Raw genomic sequence first — 24,536 nt, 5'->3', positions numbered from 1 at the left:
TCAATATTCAAAATGGGTCAAGAATTCGAGACAAACTTAACATTCACCTTACAGCAATCTCGCTCAACTTGGCGTTCATCATTATTGAGGGTGACAACCTTCAGATTATTAAAACTCTCAAGGATGTTCTGCTATTGGACCTTGGCGCATCCAAAATATTATATCCGATTGCAGAATCCTTGCCTCGCACTTCACTGCCATCCGATTTCACCATGTCCTGAGAGAGGCTTGCCATATGATTACTATATATCACATTTGGGCGGAATTTTTTTTAAGAAATTTAGAAAAAGATGAGGACAAGACCTATCATTGTTCATGACATCAAGCTTGATATTTGGAACTTATACAACAACATGAAATTCAAAAGAAAGGAATAAGAAAAATGAGTTTCTTGTTGCAACATCGGTCTCCAAAATGTGTGTTCCCAGCTCCCTTGATTTATCTTTTGATTTCATTTCAACTGGTGTAATGGTACTGGGTTTCTCTTGTTGGTTTTGGGGCTGTTTAGGCTGTCAAGGGGTATGTCCTTGAGGGAAAAAATTTAGCTGTTAACTGAGCTGCGGTCATGCTGTTGACAGTTAAAAAAATAAAAAAAAAAAAAAAAAAAGGAATAATTCACTTCCCTCTTAAGGTTTATAAATATCTTCCTAAGTTATAGTATTTTTTAAAATACCCTTTTAAATTTCATTTCTCGGACTGTCACAGTTGCTGCAACCTAGGTAACAGTTAAATTCCATTCATTATTGAATACCTTAATTCAGCCCACTCTGCATATTCTACCCCTCCTTCACCTTTTTTAGTTTATTTACAATAAATTGATATATATATATATATATATTTATAGCCTATAGCCTATAGCCTATAACTTGTATGTATGTAGGCAAACCCAACTCCCTCTATTATCCATCCAACCTAGCGGAAGAAAGCCCTTATCCCATCACTGCTTGAGTTGGCTGACTGTGGGCTCAAATCGACATGCCTTACTATTGCTTATTGATTCTATAGAAGTGTTACTTGTCGTATGAGAGAGCTTTGACTGAGAGGTTATCATCACTATCATAGAGCACCCTTTTTTCATTACCTTTATATATATATATATATATATATCCCCCTCCATACACCCACTATTATCAATCAAGGTGAACACCATGTATTTGCAACCATTATGTCCAATATCAAACCAACCCATATACTTTTGGATTATATATGGGAAAAGCAAAGGTATTTGCAACTCGTCTAAGGTTTTCTTTTCCAATTAAATGGAGTTACTTATCCCTTAATTAATTTGCCTTTTAACTCCTCTAATCCATATAATGTTAATTTCGTTCAAGTTCATTCAATGGCTTATATTGCAAAGTGCCCATACCACACCCATCAATGTTCTTTCAAGTGATCTCTTTTTGGAGAACGGATTACCTGCTTGTACACATACGTAATATATACGGTTAGGTGATGACACTTGTCCCATCTATTGCTATTAAGAGTGCATAGAGAAAGTCCTGATTAGTAATCCATACATGGAGACTTCACATACAATTTCCTGACCACATATATCCTTTGCTTCCACAAATATCGGGAGCTGATCCGGACTCAGTGGAGGGCTATTTAGAATAGATGTCATCACCTAAACATACATGTACATGTACGGGTAGGTGATCCAAACTCCTCTTGTTGAGGTATGGTCAATCTCTCCCACGAATCGTGGCCACCCATCGCAAAATCAGGACCAGGTGCACTCTCTTTCCCTTCTGAAACCTTATAAATAGGGCCTTCTATTGTCTCCCTCAACGATATCAAACCCACAACTTTTTTACCATATAGTACCCAAGTGATCATAGTTTGTGATTAATTTCTAGCTTTTCTCTTTCTAATCTCACGAACATGTCTTCGGAGCAACACCACCACCTCTTCCACCACCACAAGGAGGGGAAACCCACGGAGGAAGCTATGTATTCTCAGGGCTTGGGAGTCACTTATGAGGGTGACATGGGCCGTGCCTCTCAAGGCACTTATGGAGGTGATGGCATGGGCATGGGTCGTGTCTCTCAAGCCCCTTATGGAGGTGGTGATGGCATGGGAGGCACTTATGGAGGCTCTCAGGCCAATTATGGAGGTGGTGATGGCATGGGAGCCACTTATGGAGGCTCTCAGGCCAATTATGGAAGTGGTGATGGTATGGGAGCCACTTATGGAGGTGATGGCAGGGGCCGTGTCTCTCAGGCCAGTTATGGAGGAGATGGCATGGGCCGTGTCTCCTCCAACACTCAGGATTATGACAGGGAGGAGAAGCACGACAAGCGCATGGAACACCTAGGTGAGCTAGGTGCTGCAGCATCTGGTGTTTTTGCTGAGGTAAGTAGTTTATATACACAATAGGGATTGGTTTGTTTTGGTCATAATTAAGTTTGAAAACTAATTAGAGGTACCAACTTTGTTGTCAGCACGAGAGGCACAAGTCTCAGAAAGATCCTGAGCATGCTCACAGGCACAAGATCGAGGAGGAGATTGCAGGAGCTGGTGCAGTGGGTGGCGCTGGATATGCCTTGCATGAGCACCATGAGAAGAAAGAAGCCGAGGAGGAAGAAAGAGAGGCTCACGGCAAGAAACATCACCATCTCTTCTAAGCATTGCATCTCTCTACTATTTAATTCCCTTGTGATTCCTTTCCCCATCTTTCTCATTTTCCTTCTCTCTCTCTCTTCTTTTTTTTTGGATAAAATGCTTCCTTCTCTATTGCCTTTGTTTTTTTTTTGCTAAAAATTTCTTTCTCTATTGCCGGGTGGCTCCATTATAGGATATTAGAGTGAGATGTACGTGTACCTTAAAGCAGATAGAGCGCATTTCTCTATTTGCTTGGCAGGTATCAGTGTGGCTTTCTCCTTTTTTTTTTTTCTCTTCTTTCTACCTTAGAAAATTTATTTATAATCCAAGAGTTTTCCTATTTTAAGTTCCAATCTGTAATTGTGTGTCATATTATCATGGATGGAGCCTGTATTTTGGATGAAAATAAAATGCATTGATAGGAATAGAATAAAAGTTTATGGCAAAGAGAACTCAATCCACTTGTGCAAGCACTATGGTAATGCGTAATTTTTTCGTGCTCACCTGCGTGTGTATACATAGAAAAATGTGAGTAGGTATGATTCATTTTTTCAATAGTTTTACAATATTGTCTATATAAATATCACTACGTTTCCTACTCTTTATTATTATGAGACAATTATTATCACTCTCCCGTACTTACTTTATATTTATTCAAAAAAAAATTTTGTTCTGAACTTTTTTCCTGATTTTCGAAAAGTAAACTTCCCTGATAATTCAAAAACCCTCCAAAAAAATTGATCTCATCCCCTTCAATTAGGGTGTTAATCGATTCGGTTTCGGTGTATATAATGTGGCTATTTGGTTCATATTTATTTGGTTAAAACCAAAACTGCACCATTTACTAAACTGTTGCACTTTCTAAAACCGCAATCGTTTAGTAAATGGTTTCGATTCCACGGTGTTTAAATGATGTCGATTTCACGGTTTTAAACGGTTTTGATCGTGGTTTATTCCATACGGTTTCTAAACGGTTAGCAATTGGTTTGCTAGTTTATTCGCATGTTTACTAAAATTTGAGTTTATTGATAAACTCTTCAATATTGTATTAAATTAAATGAGGCATTGAACAAGCAATGATTTAACTACATAACTACATAATAGGAGTAAATTATTGAATAGACTGTTAGACAGCCTCTATGGTCCTTAATTCTTCTCTAAATTAAACCATTATGTTTTCTTAAAACAACTAAATTTTTAATCGTTATACGGGATAATTTGATCGATTTTGACAATTTAAACAGTTCAATTTTCATAGTATCAATTCAGTTTGAAACCAACGGATTAAATGATTAAAACCGACCTGACCCATTTAACTAATCGGTCTTAAACTTGAAATCAAAATCAAACCATTTACTAAACGGTTTTGCGGCTTTGATATAAATGGATTGATTCGATTTTGATAAACGATTTTAATTTCAAATTCACATCCTTACCTTCAATAGCTCACCACGACGTCCCCACCTATGTCTAGCGGCCGCCCTCTTCCACCACCTTCATCTTTCCCACCACGGCCCTTGCCTCCCAACCCCTCCCTTACCCCTAATCTTACATAGCCCTACAAGGATAAATAGGCTGACAGGTTCATTATGGCCAACCAGACCAATTGGGGTCAACCAAGGAGGGACAAGGTTGAGCTTGTTAGGGAATGGCCTGATTTACGCTATCCCAAGCCGACTGCCGACCTCAAGCTGGGCTTGGTATGAAGTTTGAACTAAGGGGACTAGGGTTGTGCTCAGAATCCGACCCACCCGCCCGGTTGCGCTCTAACCGGTACTCTGGTAGAGCATAATACTCAAAGGGAATCAATACGTAGGATAGAGTCGTTAATAAGGTCAGCTTCAGGGATAACCTGAATTCATTAGAGTAGTCTACTCCTACCCGTAGAGATTCTCATACGCACCTCTTTATTGGCGAGTCTTTCCATCTCCAGTGCTTAAAATTACCCCTCAACCCCTCTCTCAATGGAAGCTTAATCTTACTTGAGAAAGCACGTTTCAAGATTCAAGAAACTCCCGCCAAAACACACTCTCTCTCTCTCTCTCTCTGGCCATGGAGGAACGTCGTCTTGGATCGATTTTATGGGCCCTCGCCGGAAGATCGACGCCGTCAACCGTTCTGTTGACACTTCTGTTCTTTATCATTCTCTCAGTCCCAGTCGTTGCTGTCGCCGGAATCACAGAAGAAGAACTCGAGACCGCCATTGACGCACTTCGACTGAAGGGATATGATCTTTTCGCCAATGCAATCGAAACCTCCGATCTTCAGTACGAGCTCCTCGAAGGCGGCGATTCCTTCACATTCTTCGCTCCCACGGACTCATCGCTCTACTATCTCGATCTGGAATCACGGGCTTCAGATTACATCCAGAACTTACGGTTCCACATATCCCCTCATCGTCTTAGCATTTCAGATCTTGGGATTGTCTCTATGTCTCAGGTGCCTTACATCGGAAGTCTGGTCCCTAATCACGTTCTCTTTATCGCCATTAATCACACCACAGAGACCAACCTCTCTGCCCCGCTGATCGTCGACGGCGTTCAGATCTCAATTCCCAACCTATACGTAGGTCCCGGCATCACCATACATGGACTCGATGGAATTCTTGATGTCAGATTTCAGGCAGGGGCGAGCGTCTCAGGCGATCCGATTAGTCTTCGTCCAGCAATGTCCCCCTCTCCCACTCTGGACAGCGACTTTTTCTGTCCAGTCCCATCTCCGACGATCCAAGATTTAATAACGCCGGCATGTTCTCCGGCCCCAAGTATCCAAGATTTGGAAACGATGTCAAGTTCACCCTCACCGACGATGCAAGATTTGACAATGTCGGCAAGTTCACCTTCGCCGACGATGCAGGATTTGATAACGTCGTCAAGTTCACAATTGCCGCCAATGCAGGACTTGACAACGCCGGGTAGTTTTCCGGCGCCGGGGAGCGTGACTTCAAGATTCAGAAAGCACGGGAAGCACAATGAGCATCGCAGGCGCAAGAAACGGCACGGGAAGAAAGTTAGCGACGAATATCAGAATAAGAAGGACGCTGTGACAGGTTCAGACAGGGGTGGCAGTAATTTTTCCTCACTATACGCTCGTGTTTGATCTTTTTCCGGTGACTCTCAGCTTCATTTTTGGAAATCGACCGAGTCAATTTCCGGTGAAAGTTCCATTTTCTTTTTCTTCTGGTGATTTCACTTGCAGTATTTTCAAGACTGAGAATCACCATATGATTTCCTTCCTTTCGAAATCGGGTAAGAAAATGGTGGCTTTTCAAATTCAAATTCAAATTGCTGTATAGAATTGAATATAGTAGATTCTGTTTCTCTGCATCTTCTTAATTTGAATTTTGATATTTCCTTTAAACATTTTGGGAGAGAACTGGTAAGAAATCTGGAGTCTGGAAGAACCCTTTATCTATAACACAAATAGCTTCTCAAATTCAATTCATTAAAGCGTAGAACAGAGATAATAGAACCCAGACCACCACAAGGACAGAGGAAACAGAAGAAACTGCGAAAAGTTCTACGTTTCTATCAGTATTAATTTCTACCGGATGGTGGTGGTGGCGGTGGAGGAGTGGTGGTTTCACCGGTGGCGGCATCGCAATAGCCTCGGAGAATGTCGGATTCCTCTGGGGTGAAACCTAGAGAACCAAGCATGGAAGGCCAGCATTGGTGCTCAATGAATCGGATGGCACGACAACAATCAGACCCCAGAAACGTCTCCCCGTTGAGGAAGAAAAGGATGACTTCCCCTGTGCATGCTCTGAGCTCCACCAACGAGTCCCAACAGACCGTGTTGCCATCATTTTGTAGGCGAATCGCAAGGCTTAAGTCGCTTTCCTTCGAGTTCAGAGGCCGTGCCAAGACAAAGGAGACCATGCTCACCAAAAGAATCAGAAGAAAAAGTTTGGAAGAGCTTGCCATGATCAAATTGGAGAGATGATTCTTGAAGAAGGCAAAAGAGTAGTGTTAGCTTATATATAGATCAGTACAGAGGTGAGTTAAGGAGTGCTAATAAAGAAGAAGAAGAAGAAGAAGAAGCGATACTGTAACTGAAGTTGTCTTAACACTAAAGAAGGAAGACGAAGATCAAAAACCAGATGCCCATTCTCTTTCAGCTATTGTTCAAGGAAATCAAAGAGGCCAAACGGTTCAGTTTCAATTTTTCGGTTTAGTTTAGGTTTGATTTATGATATATTATGTAAAAAACCCAAATCTAATACAAACCAAATAGTTTTCATAACATCAAATCGGAACTAAAAAGATTTGATTTTGGTTTTATCCAGTTTCATATAATTAGTATATGGTCTCGATAATTCGGTTTAAATTTGATTAAGTGGGATAAAAATAAATAATGATAAGAAGGAAACCCATAGAAGGTAATTCCACAACTCAACAAAGGCATTTGAGAACAGCGTTTAGTATGTCTAGATTTGGTTTTGTATGGGTTATATTTCATTTGGTTTGGTTTAAACCATCTGTTTTTTAGTCTAAATCCGAAAACAAATAGTACAAAATGAGTTTTCACTCCATAAAAAAACGAATTGAATTTGTTTGTTCGATAAATTGACACCCTTAACTTAAACACATCCTGTTCAATTATAGTTGGTTCTTATTCGACTTCGTGTTTGATTTCATTCAATTTTTATTCAGTTGAAGTGGAATAACCTGTTGAAAAAATGAAAGTTACGGAAAAAAATTATGACCTCACATATAAACAATCCAACAATGTCAAATCTGGTACCTTTAACTTTTTTAGCACACCAATATCCATTTAAGTCAATTACATCAAAGCCTTGCAAAGACATCATTAAATACTTTAAATATCAAATATCTTGAAAATACTTCTTAGATGATCAATTAAAATTGAGCACTTAAGCCCTTCAAAATGATCAAAAGTTCAGGACTGCAGAAGAGAAGTGAGGAGAGTCAATGATTGAAAACAGAAATATAGCTTTTTAGGGTTTAGTATAATTTAGGTTTGGTTTATACAAATTATATTTCATTTAGTTTGGTTCAGTTCAACCTGATGAATTCTTAGCCTAAAATCACATCCGAACCAAACAAATGAAATTTCGATTTTCAAAACCAAAATTCGATTCAATTCAAACGGCCAGTATAGGTTTCAAATTTTAATTCCGGTTCTAAATTGACACCCTTACTCTTGGCCTTAAGATAAGCTGAATGAATTGCTTGTTGGGCATGAAGACAGAAACAAAGACCATTTTAAAATTTAAACAGCTAAAACAAACCCAACAGTGAACCTGAATCTTAACAATTTACGAGGATTATAAAGACAATTAATACAAGACTTGATCATAAACCAAACAATTTTATTTAAGTCCTTCTATTCAACACCCACTACAACCCTTCTCTTAATTTAACCAACAACAGCAATAAGACCAGCAGGAGGTGGAACAGAAAACAGGGGAGATTGAGCAGGGGATTGGGTAGGAGAGGGAGACGACGAATCACAGTAGCCTTTGAGAATGTCACCCTCCTCGGCAGTGAAACCCAGATTGGTAAGCATAGATGGCCAACACTGACGAGTAATGACACGAATGGCTCGGCAGCAGTCGAGGCCAAGATAAGCTTCACCCTCGAGGAAGAAGACTATGATCTCGTTAGTGCATGATCGTAGCTCTAGCAGTGCATTCCAGCATTCCACCATGCCACCCCCTCCGTCACCGCCGTCGCCTTCTAGCCGAACTGCGAGGTCTTGTCCGGGCTTAAGTGGTGGCAGTTCTCGTCCATCCACCGTACCAATTGCACCAATGAAGCATGATATCAGGAGTGACAAGGTAACCAAATTGTTGAGATCCATGGAATCTTAATTCCAAGTGATTGAGGAGAAAAGGATTTTAGAGATTGGTATGATTTGTGCTTGAACAATTGGAAAGGTTGCTCTTATATAGGACATACTTCTGAGTAGTGATTTGGGCTAATAATGGAGGAGACCATAAGACTCCAAAACTGTTATGAGAATTCTTTCCACTTCGTCTCCCACCCACTGATGTCAAGCTTCAATTCAAGGCTTCAACTTGGCTTTTAGGTTCACCACATTACCACACAGTGAGCTGAAAGGTTTTGGAGAAGGTGCGACCGTTACTGTGGATACTTCTAAAGTTCAATGGTGGGGCGTTCAGGTTCAGCATCGCTTGGCAAGAAATGGGGAAACTATTGAACCTTGAATGCCACCAATGAAACAAATTCAAAGGGAAGCTTTAATGGCAGAGTGACCAACGAAGAGTGTGTGGATCATACCTATGGTGAATTCCATATGTGTGAATCAGACATACGAGTATGAGGTTTGGCCTTTACACCTGGTCCAATGAACCTGATCCGCTCTCCCCAGAAAAATGGTGGGAAGAAAAGGCAAACATATCTCTGTGCTTCGAAACAAGTTACTGGGTTACTCAAAAGGTTTGTCTCAAGGACTACAATAGGGTCAGCTTGGGCCGGCCTTTTGAAAACCCTAGCTCACTCTTGAATTCTTTTAGTTAGGCCGTTAGGGTTATGCCAAGTTGATCCTGATTGGTCCTAATCAAGGGGACGGATAAGGCAGATGCAATAAGTGTTGGGTTGGGCCAGGCCAGGTTGGACTGGGTTGAACTGGGTTTAGCTCAAGGCCTCAACTCTGGCCCAGCCTGGCCCAACATTGAGTTGGGGTTAGAAATTTTTAATCCTGTCCTGACCCACCCTCAGGGCTGGGGTATCTCCTCAGCCCAGGTGCTATTCAGGCTCATGCGGATAGGGCATAACTATCACTCCTAATTTTACTTTCAATATTGTCGAGGACCGAGTTTTTTTAATGTTTTTGGTGACATAGCTACCGAGTTTCTCTTCGTCCATTCCTTCACCATGATCATTGATACCATAGGACTGCATTAGGGAAGAGTTGTCTTGACTTCATCAATAAGGGATCCGACCGAGTGTGATAATGACTTGAGAATCCAATCACATGATCATTTCGCTTGTATAAAAGGAACCATTCATTTTGCAAGGGTGAAGGAAAAATTCCACCTATTTCTAATTTCTTCCATATTGAAATAGAGTTTCAACTTATAACTGATCCCCAAAGTTGGTTATACCTATCTTGGACTGCAGATTTGTTACTTCGTGTATTTTCATACATGAATCCATCAGAAAAGTGATCACCAAGAATAAAAGTAATTTCTGAGATCACAAACAGAGAGAGAGAGAGAGAGAGAGAGAGATTCTTTTATTAATGATAAAAATTGAAGGGAAGATTACACATCTCAGTAGAGAAAAACTAGCCACAGGCACCAGCAGGTCCTCCAAAAAGCATAGTGGATCTTGAATCACGTGCATCAAACAGAGTAGTAATGCCATAGCAATTCTTAGAATCCACACGCTCACTCATCCCCACAGAACTTACATTCTTATAGTCCTTATCCAAAAACTTTAACCAATCAAAAAAACATGCAGATGATTCACTGGGGAAACGACCACTTCCCATTGGAGGGCTTGGTGGCTTACTCCATTAGGATCACCCTTTGCCTGTCCTCCCCAGGAAACACTTTTAGCACCATCACCTAAATAAGTAAATAAACTATTTGGCCAAAAACCAATATATATATTATTTACCATCAACAACCCTCCTCCCTTTCGCACAAGTCATCAATGGAATTCATGCCAACATGCTTTCCCTTGAAAATTTTTCATTTATTATGGCAAAGTTTCTCTGAACTATAAAATGGAGGCCCTCGTAACTACAATCCTAGTTATTCATGTGAAAGGGTGATATGACATATGAAACCATTAGATATCTACGAAATAGTTTGGATTTATCATATAATGTTAAAAATTATAGACTAAGAGTCAATCAAATACCTCTCCATGTATCAGTACATTTCCTTTTTATCTTCAACCATCTATCCTTTTTCAGTAATTCTATTTTTTTCATTGGATTTTTCAGCTTTATTTGCTACTTAGTCAAGTTAGACAAGTCAAATTTAGATGTAACTCCACATTTGAGAAGGCTACCTTGGATCTATCTGTTCAATATGCCATCCAGATTTATTTTTTGGGGGGTAAGGGTGCCATCCAGTTTGTTAATTTTACACTAGTTTACCACATTTTATAGTTAAATGGAGCCAAAATGGTAAATCCAACATGATATCCATTTATATAATGGAAAATTAAAATACAATAATAATTATGTAAATAGTAGAAAACGAAGACGAACTATAAAACTGCTCCTAAAAAGAGAAAGCAGAATATATATAAGACTGATAATGCAGACAAACTCACTTCACAATCTGTTGAATACAGTACCATCAAATCTGTCAAGGAAGCAGACGATTGGAAAGGAGTATCTCGTCCACCAAGTTGTCAAAATTGAGGAGAGAAGAGCCATCGGGACTGGTGGCCTCCTCTGCTTTCTTTTTCCACACCATGGCCTTAGTCTTCATCTCTTTACCCTTATCTCCCTCCATCAACTCTCTCACGAGCTTCTCAACCTCATCCCTTTTAACATTGTTGTCCATCTCGGTACCTATCCCCCAATGAGTACAGGAGTATCTGCAGTTAGTTTGCTGCTCCGCAAAGAATGGCCAACAAACCATAGGCACACCACCACAAATGCTTTCCAGTGTAGAGTTCCACCCACTGTGCGTTAAGAAACCACCTATGGCTGGATGGTTCAGCACTTTCTCCTGTGGGCACCAACTTGATAGCATTCCTCTCTCTTTGGTTTGGCTCACGAACTCGGACGGCAGAACGGCCGAGTCGCCCTCTACAAGATCGGGCCTTATGATCCACAAAAAGGTGTGGTTGCTATTAGATAGACCCCAGGCGAACTCCACGAGTTGCTGAGGCGTCATTACTGTGATGCTCCCAAAGTTCACATAAACCACAGAACTGGGTTCTTTGGAATCAAGCCATTCAAGACACTCTGATTCTTCTTTCCATAGATTGGACCCGATAGAGCTCAATCTATCATCTTTAATCTGATCCAACATCAAGGGAAGAGGACCGATGGTGTAAACGCGAGGCAACATCGTTGAGAGTGCATCCACGACGTCCTTCTCAAGGATTTCAAAGGTATTTAAAATTATTGCAGAAGCTTTGTAAGCTCTCCCTACTTCTCCCTTGACAAAGTTGAGCATGACGTCATCGGGATTTGTAGTTCGAACAAAAGTAGGAATATCCTTTAAACGGATACCATTCATTCCTGGAATCCAATCCAATGGGGTGTCCAAGTAGCCATTCAATAGGTAGCTCGCATCTGTTCAATGCATAATCAAAACGTAAAGAGTTAAATTGGTGATGATATGTTCTAAGAGAAGTCCTGGATTCTCATTCTCTACCTACACTATACCTTTGAGAGGTGCGAGGCCTCTTTCCACAAGATGGGGATAGTGCATGCAGGCCAAGAAACCGCAGGCACTGGTCATCCAGAATAGTACTTCAGGGACTCCAATTTCCTCAGCAGCTTGAAGGGTGAAGCTCATGGCACCATCAGAGACTACACAAGTGACCGGAGGGATGTGGGGTGTGGTGTTGAGTTTGGAGAGGAGGTTGCGGAAGGGAACTAAGCAAGTAGTGCTGGTAGACTGACAGAGGGCTGGGATGTCTTGGGTGGCATCTATATCAGAAGGAGGGAGACCGTCCGGGATGGTCTGGAACTGGAAATCAGGTAAGCCCTTGAGAGAATCAGAGCCTCTTGACTTGAGTAGGCGTTTGTGATTAAATTCAGTGTTGACGAAGGTGATGTAGAAGCCCCTGTGGTGAAGAAGCTTTGCCAGCTTGAGCATGGGATTTATGTGGCCCTGGGCTGGGTATGGTATGCAAACCGCATGTGGTTTCTTCCCTTCCTTCACTGCAACAGAACTCATCTCTCTCTCAAGCTCAGACCCTGGATATTGTATTAATAGTGCACTCACTCTTAGGAATTCCCTTCTTCCTGGTTTGTTTATAGAGAAACAAAACCCACTCAAAGCGTAAGACACTGGTTGGCCACATTGGGAAAGAGAAAGGTGGACAAAAGAGAAGGGATAAGAAAGGAGAATAACCAAAAGAGTAATTACGAGCGAATGGCGGTTCCAATTCACCACCAGAAGTGAGAAGGAAAAAAATCGTCTGTTTTTCTTCGTCCATGTTTTTCTTGTTTTGCTACCTTCAGAAGGTGACATGTGGCATTACTTTAAGTGAACGGCTAAGATTGAGTTAAAAACCAAACTGGATGTAATACCCCTCGCCCAATTGAATTAATCTTGACCGTTGATGGCACGTGTCATCTTCTACAACTAGCAAAACACAAGAAAAACAGGGATTAGAAAAACAGACAATTTTTATCCAAGTGAGAAGGTCTTGGCCCCACTCAAATGAGTCAGGAAAGACGGCGAGTAGCAACAAGGGGTCAGAGTAAATTGAGTGCTCTGTTTGGACAAAGGAGCGGTGCTCCACTTGTTGAACATGCTCGTGTACGTAATAGTTACTATACGTTATCTCTAAAGAATAGAGAAATAATATCTGAGAGACGATAAGGATTAAAGATCGACACTAGAGATTTCGTTTTCGCATCGTCGACCCTAAACTTAATGAAGTTAGAGACCTAGTGGGATCGGGAACCTCTCCTGAGCATTATATCTATAGATATTTAGGATATTGATACATTTTCAAGTAGTGACACGATGACTTTTGATGACATTTTTGTTTTTATCAATAAAATTATAATTATTGAATTATGTTTAATCGTCTAAAGTAACTATAAATTGACTTGAATGATAATGTTCAATAGAGGACCTAGACACGATGACTTTTGATGCCACATTTTTGTTCTGATCAATAAAATTATAATTATTGAATTATGTTCAATCGTCTAAAGTAACTATAGATTGACTAGAATGATAACGCTCAAGAAAGGAGCCAGACACGATGATTTTTTATGCGACATTTTTGTTCTGATCAATAAAATTATAATTATTGAATTATGTTCAATCGTCTAAAGTAGCTATAGATTGACTTGAATGATAACGCTCAAGAGAGGAGCCAGATCCAGATCCAATGCAATGTGTCTCTCGATCTACGATCCATGATGGACAACCCTGGGTCTGGGTCTTTGTCTTAGATAACCGTTCAACCCTAATATACAGCCTAATCAATTGTAACAAGATGATGTGTATAGCCTAATCAATCGTACAAGTTCATATACGATTGTTTAGCCCTATAATTTTACACGTAATTCATGAATAAAGTCTTCTATTAGCCTCGGAAAAAAAATTGTAACAACAAGATAACAATCTCTAAGAAATGAAGAGGTTTTATGATAACTTCCTAACTAGCTAGAATGGTTTCAACAAGCAATCCATCAGCTTCAACAATGTTGAGTATGAACCCAACTTTCTATATACCCAAAGAGCCTCGTAATGGCGATCCATATGATTCTTAAAACTCTTTGGGTGATTCGATGGGAGTTTTGAAAAAAATAACTCGAGAAAGGTATTCAGATGGATGTAAATGATTTTGGCAGTAAATTCAATCCCGAACTTTATGTTGATTGAATTGCTTCTATTTAAAACTTTTCTAAAGTTGAAAGAATTATCTTTCTTTTTTTTGGTAAGGAAGTGAAAAGAATTATCGGATGAGAGAAAAGAGGGTAGAAATCGTCTGAAATTCTCATCTCGTACAATTCCATACAATTCCACCTTAAACGGCTGACACGTGTAAATATTCCATATCTACGGTTCAGATTAATCAACCATAATACAATGTTAATCAACCGTAATACAATCTGAACCGTAGATATGGAATATTTACACGTGTCAGCCATTTAGGGTGGAATTGTATGGAATTGTACAAGATGAGAATTTCAGACGATTTCTACCCGAGAAAAGATGATCAGTTGCCTACAAAACACGTCTTGATTTGACAGCAATTTCAACAAAGCTGAGAGCTGAGAGGTCTTCCCAAACTAATACTTGGGCTGATATGAAAAAAACAAAATTATAAGAGCATGATTATGATTTGACGGTATGGTATCGATTTTTTTGATAAACCAATATAGATTGATATTGGTCACGATCATAGAGTCATATTGCCATAACGACATATCAGTGGGCGACGACACCAATCAGATATTGATTTTTACCGATATTTAGACAGAAGGGCGAGATTAATATCTTTTAAACAACGGCCTCCACCCCTCCTTCATTTTTTGGCTGGCAATGAGCGATCATTTCACTGTAATAGCCTTAGACGAATTCGCATCCCCATTCTAAATAAAATTGTGAATCCACTTCTCCATTAATGAAATCAATGTACTAGGCCATAGATAAATTGAGAAAGTGTGAACATGAACATTGCATATTACCGATTTTACTAGCTCAACTCTTCCAGCCATCAATAAAAGACGATGCTTCCATCATGCAAGATGAGCTTTAAATTTATCCTTTAGTAGGGTAAATTTCTTCTTAACCCGACCTTTAAAGATATCCATGCCTAAATAGCAAGTGGGGAAAGGACATTCTGAGATTCCAAGTCACCAAGTCATCTGCATAAAGAAGGTGAGAAGGAGTGTGAACATGTCTAAGGGCCAGGATTACCCTTCACCACCCCTTTATCACGAAGATCTTTCAGTCCTCTACACAATACTTCTTTAGCTAGAATGAAAAGCATCGGGGAGAGAGGATCATCCTGACGCAAGCCCCTTTCCACACTAAAGAATCTCATCGAACCGTTATTAACCAGAACCGAAAGCTTAGTGGATGCTACAATCTGATTAATCCAAGCAATCCACACTTGAGAGAACCCAAACTTTCGAAGCACATCAAGCAACAACTCCTACTCTACCATATCAAATGCTTTTTGGATGTCCAATTTGAGACCTATAAGCTTTGAGGCAACTCCAATATTTGAAGAAATTTTTTTTTCCCTTTTGAAATGCCCCCTGCTCTTCATAGATCAGTTTATGCGAGGGCAAAGAAAGACGGGAGGATAAAATCTTAGGAATTATTTTAAAGAAAAACTTCCCTAAGCAGATAGGGCGAAATTGCCTAAATTTTCTCGCATTATCCACCTTTGGGATTAATGTTAAAAAGTTGCAATTTACACCTTTGGTGATCACCCCTTCAATTTAAAAAAAAAAAAAAAAAAGGAACAATCCAAGTCCAAAGAGAATCCTTCTCCGTTTAACCGAATGGATTCTCCTTCAAAGCCACTCTCCAAATGAGCTTAATTAGAGTAGCATAACTGACCTCCATTAATCTTTCTCATCCCAAGCCTTCCCTCCTTCTTAGGGAGGTAGATAGACTCCCAATTGCAGATGTGCAAGAACATGGCCGTTGATATCCTTTCCTTTCCAAAGGAAAGAACACATCAGGTATTCAATTTTTAGATGATACTACTAGGAACCCAAAAACTCTCTCCAACAGAGGTAAGAAGCTTGCATGACCTAACTATTCAATAAGTTTGTGAGTCAATAATGTAATTAATTCTGGTGTTAATTGAAAATTGACCAAAAGTTTTGTGCACAGTCGTGCACAAGACCTTCGATGGGAACAAATTCCCTGTCAAAATGACTAAACAACCCTCCTCCCTTTCGCACAGGTCATCAATGGAATTCATGCCAACATGCTTCCCCTTGAAAATTTTTCATTTATTATGGCAAAGTTTCTCTGAACAATAAAATGGAGGCCCTCGTAACTACAATCCTAGTTATTCATGTGAAAGGGTGATATGACATATGAAACCATTAGATATCTACGAAATAGTTTGGATTTATCATATAATGTTAAAAATTATAGACTAAGAGTCAATCAAATACCTCTCCATGTATCAGTACATTTCCTTTTTATCTTCAACCATCTATCCTTTTTCAGTAATTCTATTTTTTTCATTGGATTTTTCAGCTTAATTTGCTACTTAGTCAAGTTAGACAAGTCAAATTTAGATGTAACTCCACATTTGAGAAGGCTACCTTGGATCTATCTGTTCAATATGCCATCCAGATTTATTTTTTGGGGGGTAAGGGTGCCATCCAGTTTGTTAATTTTACACTAGTTTACCACATTTTATAGTTAAATGGAGCCAAAATGGTTAATCCAACATGATATCCATTTATATAATGGAAAATTAAAATACAATAATAATTATGTAAATAGTAGAAAACGAAGACGAACTATAAAACTGCTCCTAAAAAGAGAAAGCAGAATATATATATAAGACTGATAATGCAGACAAACTCACTTCACAATCTGTTGAATACAGTACCATCAAATCTGTCAAGGAAGCAGACGATTGGAAAGGAGTATCTCGTCCACCAAGTTGTCAAAATTGAGGAGAGAAGAGCCATCGGGACTGGTGGCCTCCTCTGCTTTCTTTTTCCACACCATGGCCTTAGTCTTCATCTCTTTACCCTTATCTCCCTCCATCAACTCTCTCACGAGCTTCTCAACCTCATCCCTTTTAACATTGTTGTCCATCTCGGTACCTATCCCCCAATGAGTACAGGAGTATCTGCAGTTAGTTTGCTGGTCCGCAAAGAATGGCCAACAAACCATAGGCACACCACCACAAATGCTTTCCAGTGTAGAGTTCCACCCACTGTGTGTTAAGAAACCACCTATGGCTGGATGGTTCAGCACTTTCTCCTGTGGGCACCAACTTGATAGCATTCCTCTCTCTTTGGTTTGGCTCACGAACTCGGACGGCAGAACGGCCGAGTCGCCCTCTACAAGATCGGGCCTTATGATCCACAAAAAGGTGTGGTTGCTATTAGATAGACCCCAGGCGAACTCCACGAGTTGCTGAGGCGTCATTACTGTGATGCTCCCAAAGTTCACATAAACCACAGAACTGGGTTCTTTGGAATCAAGCCATTCAAGACACTCTGATTCTTCTTTCCATAGATTGGACCCGATAGAGCTCAATCTATCATCTTTAATCTGATCCAACATCAAGGGAAGAGGACCGATGGTGTAAACGCGAGGCAACATCGTTGAGAGTGCATCCACGACGTCCTTCTCAAGGATTTCAAAGGTATTTAAAATTATTGCAGAAGCTTTGTAAGCTCTCCCTACTTCTCCCTTGACAAAGTTGAGCATGACGTCATCGGGATTTGTAGTTCGAACAAAAGTAGGAATATCCTTTAAACGGATACCATTCATTCCTGGAATCCAATCCAATGGAGTGTCCAAGTAGCCATTCAATAGGTAGCTCGCATCTGTTCAATGCATAATCAAAACATTAGTGAAATGTTTTAGAGAAGTGGGCTTTCAATCATTTGGTTTTTATTTTGCTTTAGCATACCTTTGAGAGGTGTGAAGCCTCTATCCATGAGATGGGGATAGTGCAAGTAGGCCAAAAAGCCGCAGGCACTGGTCGTCCAGAGCAATACTTCAGGGACTCCAATTTCCTCAGCAGCTTGAAGGGTGAAGCTCATGGCACCATCAGAGACTACACTAGTGACTGGAGGGATGTGGGGTGTGGTGTTGAGTTTGGAGAGGAGGTTGGATTTGAAACATACCATCCAAAATGTAAAAAATCGAGTATTATGATCGCGGTATAGTATTGGATTAACCTGATATTGCCAAGTATAAAAACTAAAGTTAAGACAACAATTACCATTCTTTTTCTTTTTAATCTAGATTGTTGAATATATACATACCGTCCATCCAGCCATTATATAATTAGGGGTTTCATTTGGATTGTTTCATTTGGACCACCATTAATCCAAATTTGAGCATTTGTATACTGTGAATCTGATACAGTTGGATTATACATTGATGGTTGCAGAAGCTCCACGAATTGGTCCATCTGCTTGTTCCATATTGACATCCACAATCTAAATAATCATCAATTCTTGTTGTTATTATAATGTTTGACAACAAAATACAATAAAATTTGACATATCTATTATTTATGCTATAATCTGAGGGTTTTTTTTTTTTTTTGGCTAACGACGGGTATTCAAGCCTTCAACCTGACTAGTACCGCGGGCCCATATTGACCCAAAACCACATGGATTGAGTCATACTGAGGTTGAATGAGAATCATTCAATTTTCACTGAAAGCAGTGAAGAGCACTAAACACCCCCGTGTGAATGGCTCAAGGTATGCCTATTGGGAGTCGACGGGTATCTAGGCCTTCGGCCATGTCAACCCTATACATTGTATAACACTGCCCATCAAGAAATATCTCATTATCCATGCTTATCCATAGAAAATCTTTATATGGAAATTCCAAATTGTAAAGTCTCTTAATAAAATTGAATTATGAAACAAGATTAATATATCAGACACCATTTGAGCCATAATTATCTAGATTATAATTTGGGGATTGCTTACTTTTTGTCCAGGGAAGTGCCTATTGATTTGCCTGATATTGGTAGTGAATTCTCTTGATAAAGCTTTAGCCCTTAAAAGATCGTCTTTTGAAGTCCTTCAAATGGGAACTGTTCCTGGGGGACATTTCTTGTGCCTAAAAGTAATTTGCATAGGTCCAGGTCCTGACGAAGTTTTATTTGTCTCTCCCTTAGGGAAAAAAGTAGGTTTCATCTGCATGAAAGACGAGTCAAAATTTCAGTCTCCCCCCTCCTCCCTCCTCCCTCCTCCCTCCTCCCCCTCTCCCCACACTTGATGAATTTCTAAATCAAAATTCTAATCAACAAAAAGTAGCAAAATTATCCTCTGTAGTGAGTGTGGTTGTGCGGTGAACATCGGATGGCTGAGACTATCTCGGGGCGTATACCCTGATGATCTCTTTCATCCGATGCTCACTGCACCACCACATTCATTAAATGGCTGACACAAAGAAGGTTGCTTGTAAATTATCATACCTGGGTTTTATAATCTCTAAACAATGGCTGACACAAAGAAGGTTGCTTGTAGAAATCAACACAATCAAGGATATCACCCTCTTTTGTCTACATGAAGAAAAAAAAAATTTACCAAGAAAGATCAAACTTCCAATGCTCTAACCATGTTTTCTTGTTTTCTTTGTTTCTTTTTGTTCCATATGTTTCTAGGTTTAAGGCACAAGAAAAGAAAACCATCTAGGCTTGCACAGGTCTTCAATGGAGATCTTAAAGTATAGATAACATATCCTAATGGTCTTGAGAGGAGGGACATTCAGTATCTTGAGTTGCCTTTCTAACTCCAAATCCTCTTCAATTTGCTCCACCACCTTTTTTGCTTCCACCCTATGGCTTTTCAAATTTGTAAGATACATAAGAACTAAAAAAACATGTGGTGATACCCATCAAACCCTTTGCCATGGAAACACCAGTGACCACCCCCAAAACAGCCATGGTTGGGAAAAAAGCTTGTTTAGATGCTCATTTCAACGCATAGTGGACTGTTTATGTACACTATTACTATTACAGCTAAGCAATAATGAATTGTAATTAAAAAGATTAACCATAAAAGGAATTGTAATAAATGAGGGTAAGTGGTAAGATATATGAGGTGAACAAAGTTTAGTCTGAGCAGGAGTTACTGAAACTGTCGTTACAACACTTTAAAGACATTGTTCAGATCACATTAAAGATTGGATAACAAGTAAAGACAGATCATGTAGGGCAAGCCTTATCCCGTACATATGGTGAATGATAGGGGTGAAATAAGGCCAGATTGGACCAAATTTCTTAAAACCCTAGCCCAATTCTCTAGGTTCCCAAAACTCAACCCATGCCCAACCCAACACTGTTGGGCCCCTGCCTAGGCCCAACCTGCCGGACCCGTACCAACTCAACCCGGCCCTAATTGACCCTCATTGGGCCAGGTTGACCCTAATTGGCCCTAATTTTTGCCAAAGTCGGGCCAACCTTACTTTTTCCAATCGTATTCTAGCATTGAAAAAAAAAAAAAAAAAACCAATAAATTAAATGATCAATACACAATTAAAATTGTGAAGTGCAACACAATAATAAATGTTCAGGACCCTTGACTATAAGACTCAATGACTTAGATTTCATTATTTTAAATATAAGGATAGGAAGACACTGTTAAATTATATTATATTAATCATGGTTATAATCGGGGTTTAAATTAGGGTTGGATTGGCTAGACCTCAACCCATGCCTAGCCCAACCCTAACCCAAGGTTAGTGTTTTTAAACTTTAACCCTCCCTTAAGGTTAGAAATCTTAACCCAAGCTCTATTCGGGCTAAAGACGGGCCAGGGTGGGCTCAAGTCATTAAGGCCAAATTTACACCCTTAGTGAATGACATCTTTCTATCTGTATTTAGAGCTTGGCACTTTCTTTTAAGGGAGAGGGATCTCTACAAGAACGGTATTATACATGCTTTCACAATGATTATTTTTAATTTAAAAATAATAATATAATAATCACATGTGAGAGGGCATATAGTACTCCGTACGGTTAGAGAACCTTTTCCCTTCTTTAATTTCCCGTTGTCTTGCTCTGAAATTTTTTCTTTTAAAATAGGGTTATAAAAGAGTTTTCAAAAATAATTTAAAAGTAACATATCATTTTTTTTGTGGAGATATATAGGGGGGTGTCAATCAGTTGGTTATGTTTGGTTTGGTCTAAGTTGAGTCATTCTCGATGTGGGAATGGTGAAACAAAAACCAAACCAATAATGAAATTTTGATTTCAATTTGATTCTCATTATGATTTGATTAGGTTCTGGTTTGTTTGGCTTTGATTTCTTGTATCGATTTGTAATTGGATTGGTTTCAGTTTTATCTAGGTTTAAGTTTGATTTGATATTCAAATTTATGCAAAATTATGCAGAAAGCTGATTTTCTTTATGAGTTTTTGACTGATTTCGATTTCTTATCAGTTTGATTTTGGTTTCGATCTGAATTTTGAACCAGTTTCAATTTAGTTAATCCTGTAAAACAATTTATAGTTATAAATATTTTTCTGCTGAAATTTAGAGCCAAAAAAAAAAAACTACGGATTCAATTCGATCTGATCCGGACCGATCCGAATTGGGATTGCTTCGGCTGATTTTGATCCTGGCCAATCTTGATTCGGATCAACCCAAGTTAGCCGATCTGATCCGAATTAAACCGCTGGTTGATGCGGCCGCAAATGGGCCAGGCTTACTCTATTGGATTATTATGGGCTAGATAATATTATGTTGAGACTTTGTGGGTCTTTTCCTTGGCCTTTTAAGACTCGGTCCAATGAACTTAAGCCCTCTCTCCAGAAAAATGGTGGGAAGGACAAAAGGGAATCATATCTCCGTGCCTTAAAAGTATGGGTGTCAATTCTAGACCCACACTAGTAGGTCTGATCGAGCCTAACATATTTATGACCCAGCTTAAACCGGTCTACTTAATAAACGTGTCATTTATAAATATGTAGTACACGGTACAGCCACCTAGCCCGATAGATGTCTGACGACCCGACACATTTACAAGACTGACTTGACCAACTCCTTTAAGTCCGACCCCTTTAATACTATTTGCTTTTTTTTAAAATATTTCTTGTAATACTAATTGTATTTTGTTCTAAGGCTATGTGATATGTACAGTTGAAATGGTGGTGATTGTTATCTGAACACTCATCTTTTTCAGTCATAGTTTAATTGATTTGAACTTGCTAAACTTGGGTTGTGTAGGCATAGTTTAATTGATTTGAGTTTTGTGGGTGAAAGATCGAGTATTTTCGTAACTTAGCTGCTTTGCCCATCTTTGGCTTAATCCATTTTAACTATAAGATCTTTCTTTGTTATAACATTTGCCTCATTTTATTGGTATTTCTCTTCGAGCACATTTAAGAGACCAATTTTAAAGAGGACCCTTTTAAAGCCCGTTTAAAGTTAAATAGGTCTATAGTCCGGTTAAGACCCATTTATGGTAGTCCGATTAGAGCCCGAGACCAACCGGCCCAATTATCAAACGTACCATGCCCGCCTTAACTAAGCCCATTTAGCAAAATCGGCACTCACGGTGCAGTCCTAGAGATTGGCCGAGCCCAACTAGGCACGTCCAAGATCGGCCTGGCCCAACTACTTGACATCCCTACCTCAAAGTAAGTTAATAGGTCATTCAAAAGGTTTGAATTAAGGATTACAACAATATCAGGTTGGGTTGGGCATTTGAAATCCCCATCTCAATCTTGAGTCCCCTTAGCTAGGCCTAGGTCCAACCATGCCCTAACTCAGGGCTTGAAAAATCCAATCCTACCCCACCTTTAGGGTTGGGTCAGGTTGGCCCTGATTGGTCCTAACAAAAGGAACGGGAATTGGAGTGTAGTAGGGATGGGCCAGGCCAGGTCAGGTCAGGGAGAGGAAGAAGAAGAAGCTAGGGTTGGGGATGGGCTGGGCAGGGCTCAGCTTGAGGCATCAACTATAGCCTAGCCCAACCTGATCCTGACTTAGGGTCGAAAATTCCCAACTTTGACCCATCCTCAGGACTAGGATATCTCAACCTATGCCATGTTCTGTCTCAGAGTAGGTTTATGCCGATAGGGTCAAACTTGAACCCATAATTTGACTTTCACTATTGTTGAGAATTTAGTTTGACTTCATCAATAAGAGGTGAGATTGTAATAATGACCTAAGAATCCAATCATATGACCACGTCCCTTGTAAAAAACAGAACAATTCGTTTCAAAAAGGTGAAGAAAAACTTTCACCTATTTTTTATTTCTTTCATATTGAAATAAACTTTTAACTAGTTTCACAAAGGTGCTACCACTTGTATTTTCATGTATGAATCCATCAGAAAAGTGATCACTAAAAATAAAGTAATTTCTGTCACAGACACAGAGAGAGAGAGAGAGAGAGAGAGAGAGAGAGAGAGAGAGAGAGAGAGAGAGAGAGAGAGAGAGAGAATCTTTTATTAATTATAAAAATTAAAGGGAAGATTACACATCTCAGTAGAGAAAAACTAGCCGCAAGCGCCACCAGGTCCTCCAAAAAATATAACAGTTTTTAAATCAGGTGATTCATCAGACCGAGTAGTAATGCCATAGCAATTCTTAGAATCCACACGCTCACTCATCTCAAAAGCTTTTATTTTCTTATAGTCCTTATCCAATAACTTTAACCAATCAAAATAACATGCAGATGACTCACTGGGGAAACGACCACTTCCCATTGGAGGGCTTACTCCATTAGAATCAGCTTGTGTAAGTCCTCCCCAAGAAACACTTTTGGCACCATCACCAAAATAACTAAATAATTCTTTTGGCCAATAACCAACATATATATCATTTACTGTCAACAACCAGTGCCCAACCATGGGATCCTGTTAGAAAAAAAAAATAATAATAATAATAATAATAATAATCTAGTTAGTAAATTCTTATGATTAATTTTCGACCCAAAATAACATCTTTGCTTCTGTTTGTTTGAGTTGTTTTTCTGTTGATGACCATGCTGAGAATATAAGATGAAATTAAATAATACCTGATTAATATTGACGTTGATTACATATTGTTTTCCATCAACTGTAGAAACTGGAGATATAGGAACACCTGGAGTCACTAATCTGTCAATTTGTACAAAACCCTTACAGCGAGTGTCGAAGCACCCATCCTGATAATTATGACCCTGTACAGATTAAAATATTTGTGATTCAATTAGGTAAATATATAATAATAATAATAATAACAAAATTGGGGGAGGAGGTGGACGAAGGAGAGGATTGCTAATCATAAATGGTTGATGACATTTTCTCGTCATCACTTATAAATTGCTAGAGAAGATCACAGATAATATATGAAAAAGTTCCTAGTTTTCATAGTTTCTATTGCAAGCAAAGCCATGCATGATCTTTCAAACTGTCGTCTTAAAGTTGAAAGGGTCAAAAAGATCTCTACTAAGCAATGGGTGCAAAATAAATAGTTGATTTCGACCATGTAGCAAGGAAGCATGAATTGGTACCTTTCATATAATATGTCACCAACCCTAGAACTCATGTTTAATTTCACATAAATTGGAGAACCTAAGGATTTGAAACATACCGTCCAAAATGTAAAAAGTCGAGTATTAT

The 24,536-nt window shown here is 39.3% G+C and overlaps 6 protein-coding genes and 1 long non-coding RNA gene across 8 annotated transcripts in view; 2 read left to right on the top strand and 5 right to left on the bottom strand.

Annotated features, from left to right (window-relative positions):
- Positions 1-1,808: 1,808 nt before the first annotated feature.
- Positions 1,809-2,956, top strand: LOC122072628 (keratin, type I cytoskeletal 10-like). The gene is made up of 2 exons (XM_042636997.1): positions 1,809-2,352; positions 2,442-2,956. Exons 1-2 carry the CDS (start codon positions 1,882-1,884, stop codon positions 2,622-2,624), a joined length of 654 nt encoding a protein of 217 aa, XP_042492931.1. The 5' UTR covers positions 1,809-1,881; the 3' UTR covers positions 2,625-2,956.
- A 1,617-nt stretch (positions 2,957-4,573) lies between these two features.
- LOC122074970 (fasciclin-like arabinogalactan protein 19) lies at positions 4,574-5,924 on the top strand. The gene has a single exon (XM_042639974.1). The coding sequence runs from the start codon at positions 4,654-4,656 to the stop codon at positions 5,698-5,700; it is 1,047 nt and encodes a 348-aa protein (XP_042495908.1). The 5' UTR covers positions 4,574-4,653; the 3' UTR covers positions 5,701-5,924.
- A 32-nt stretch (positions 5,925-5,956) lies between these two features.
- Positions 5,957-6,479, bottom strand: LOC122074408 (egg cell-secreted protein 1.4-like). The gene is made up of 2 exons (XM_042639228.1): positions 6,149-6,479; positions 5,957-6,012 (listed from the first exon to the last, which is right to left on the bottom strand). The coding sequence occupies exons 1-2, from the start codon at positions 6,477-6,479 to the stop codon at positions 5,957-5,959; spliced, it is 387 nt and encodes a 128-aa protein (XP_042495162.1).
- A 1,501-nt stretch (positions 6,480-7,980) lies between these two features.
- On the bottom strand, positions 7,981-8,662 carry LOC122074406 (egg cell-secreted protein 1.2-like). Its single transcript, XM_042639227.1, has one exon. The coding sequence runs from the start codon at positions 8,422-8,424 to the stop codon at positions 7,981-7,983; it is 444 nt and encodes a 147-aa protein (XP_042495161.1). The 5' UTR covers positions 8,425-8,662.
- A 2,061-nt stretch (positions 8,663-10,723) lies between these two features.
- Positions 10,724-12,586, bottom strand: LOC122074969 (7-deoxyloganetin glucosyltransferase-like). Its single transcript, XM_042639973.1, has 2 exons — positions 11,944-12,586; positions 10,724-11,850 (listed from the first exon to the last, which is right to left on the bottom strand). The coding sequence occupies exons 1-2, from the start codon at positions 12,458-12,460 to the stop codon at positions 10,910-10,912; spliced, it is 1,458 nt and encodes a 485-aa protein (XP_042495907.1). The 5' UTR covers positions 12,461-12,586; the 3' UTR covers positions 10,724-10,909.
- A 4,077-nt stretch (positions 12,587-16,663) lies between these two features.
- LOC122073153 (7-deoxyloganetin glucosyltransferase-like) overlaps positions 16,664-24,536 on the bottom strand; it is an 11,398-nt gene continuing 3,525 nt past the window's right edge. For both annotated transcript variants that reach the window (XM_042637688.1, XM_042637687.1), the window contains 2 exons: positions 17,874-18,144; positions 16,664-17,787 (listed from right to left, as the gene is read on the bottom strand). In XM_042637688.1, the coding sequence (XP_042493622.1) occupies positions 16,847-17,787; positions 17,874-18,144 (1,212 nt within the window). In that variant the 3' untranslated portion in view covers positions 16,664-16,846. The remainder of the gene's footprint in view (positions 17,788-17,873; positions 18,145-24,536) is intronic.
- On the bottom strand, positions 18,262-19,803 carry LOC122073154. Its single transcript, XR_006138676.1, has 3 exons — positions 19,403-19,803; positions 18,912-19,121; positions 18,262-18,408 (listed from the first exon to the last, which is right to left on the bottom strand). It is a non-coding gene; the product is annotated as an uncharacterized LOC122073154 (long non-coding RNA).

The sequence above is a fragment of the Macadamia integrifolia genome, chromosome 3 (genome assembly GCF_013358625.1).
Source record: "Macadamia integrifolia cultivar HAES 741 chromosome 3, SCU_Mint_v3, whole genome shotgun sequence".
NCBI classification, from domain to species: Eukaryota; Viridiplantae; Streptophyta; class Magnoliopsida; order Proteales; family Proteaceae; genus Macadamia; species Macadamia integrifolia.
Note: the sequence above shows the minus strand (reverse complement) of the source record. Positions and strands in the feature narration are given on the sequence as shown.

Bases quoted from the DNA above. Each gene is read 5' to 3' on its own strand.
- LOC122074969 (XM_042639973.1), bottom strand. From the start codon at position 12,460: ATGAGTTCTGTTGCAGTGAAGGAAGGGAAGAAACCACATGCGGTTTGC. The intron at 11,851-11,943 runs GTATAGTGTAGG...TGCATTGAACAG, and splicing joins AGGCCTCGCACCTCTCAAAG to ATGCGAGCTACCTATTGAAT.
- LOC122074408 (XM_042639228.1), bottom strand. From the start codon at position 6,479: ATGGTCTCCTTTGTCTTGGCACGGCCTCTGAACTCGAAGGAAAGCGAC. The intron at 6,013-6,148 runs GTAGAAATTAAT...TTTGTGTTATAG, and splicing joins ACCGCCACCACCACCATCCG to ATAAAGGGTTCTTCCAGACT.
- LOC122074970 (XM_042639974.1), top strand. From the start codon at position 4,654: ATGGAGGAACGTCGTCTTGGATCGATTTTATGGGCCCTCGCCGGAAGA.
- LOC122074406 (XM_042639227.1), bottom strand. From the start codon at position 8,424: ATGGATCTCAACAATTTGGTTACCTTGTCACTCCTGATATCATGCTTC.
- LOC122072628 (XM_042636997.1), top strand. From the start codon at position 1,882: ATGTCTTCGGAGCAACACCACCACCTCTTCCACCACCACAAGGAGGGG. The intron at 2,353-2,441 runs GTAAGTAGTTTA...CTTTGTTGTCAG, and splicing joins CATCTGGTGTTTTTGCTGAG to CACGAGAGGCACAAGTCTCA.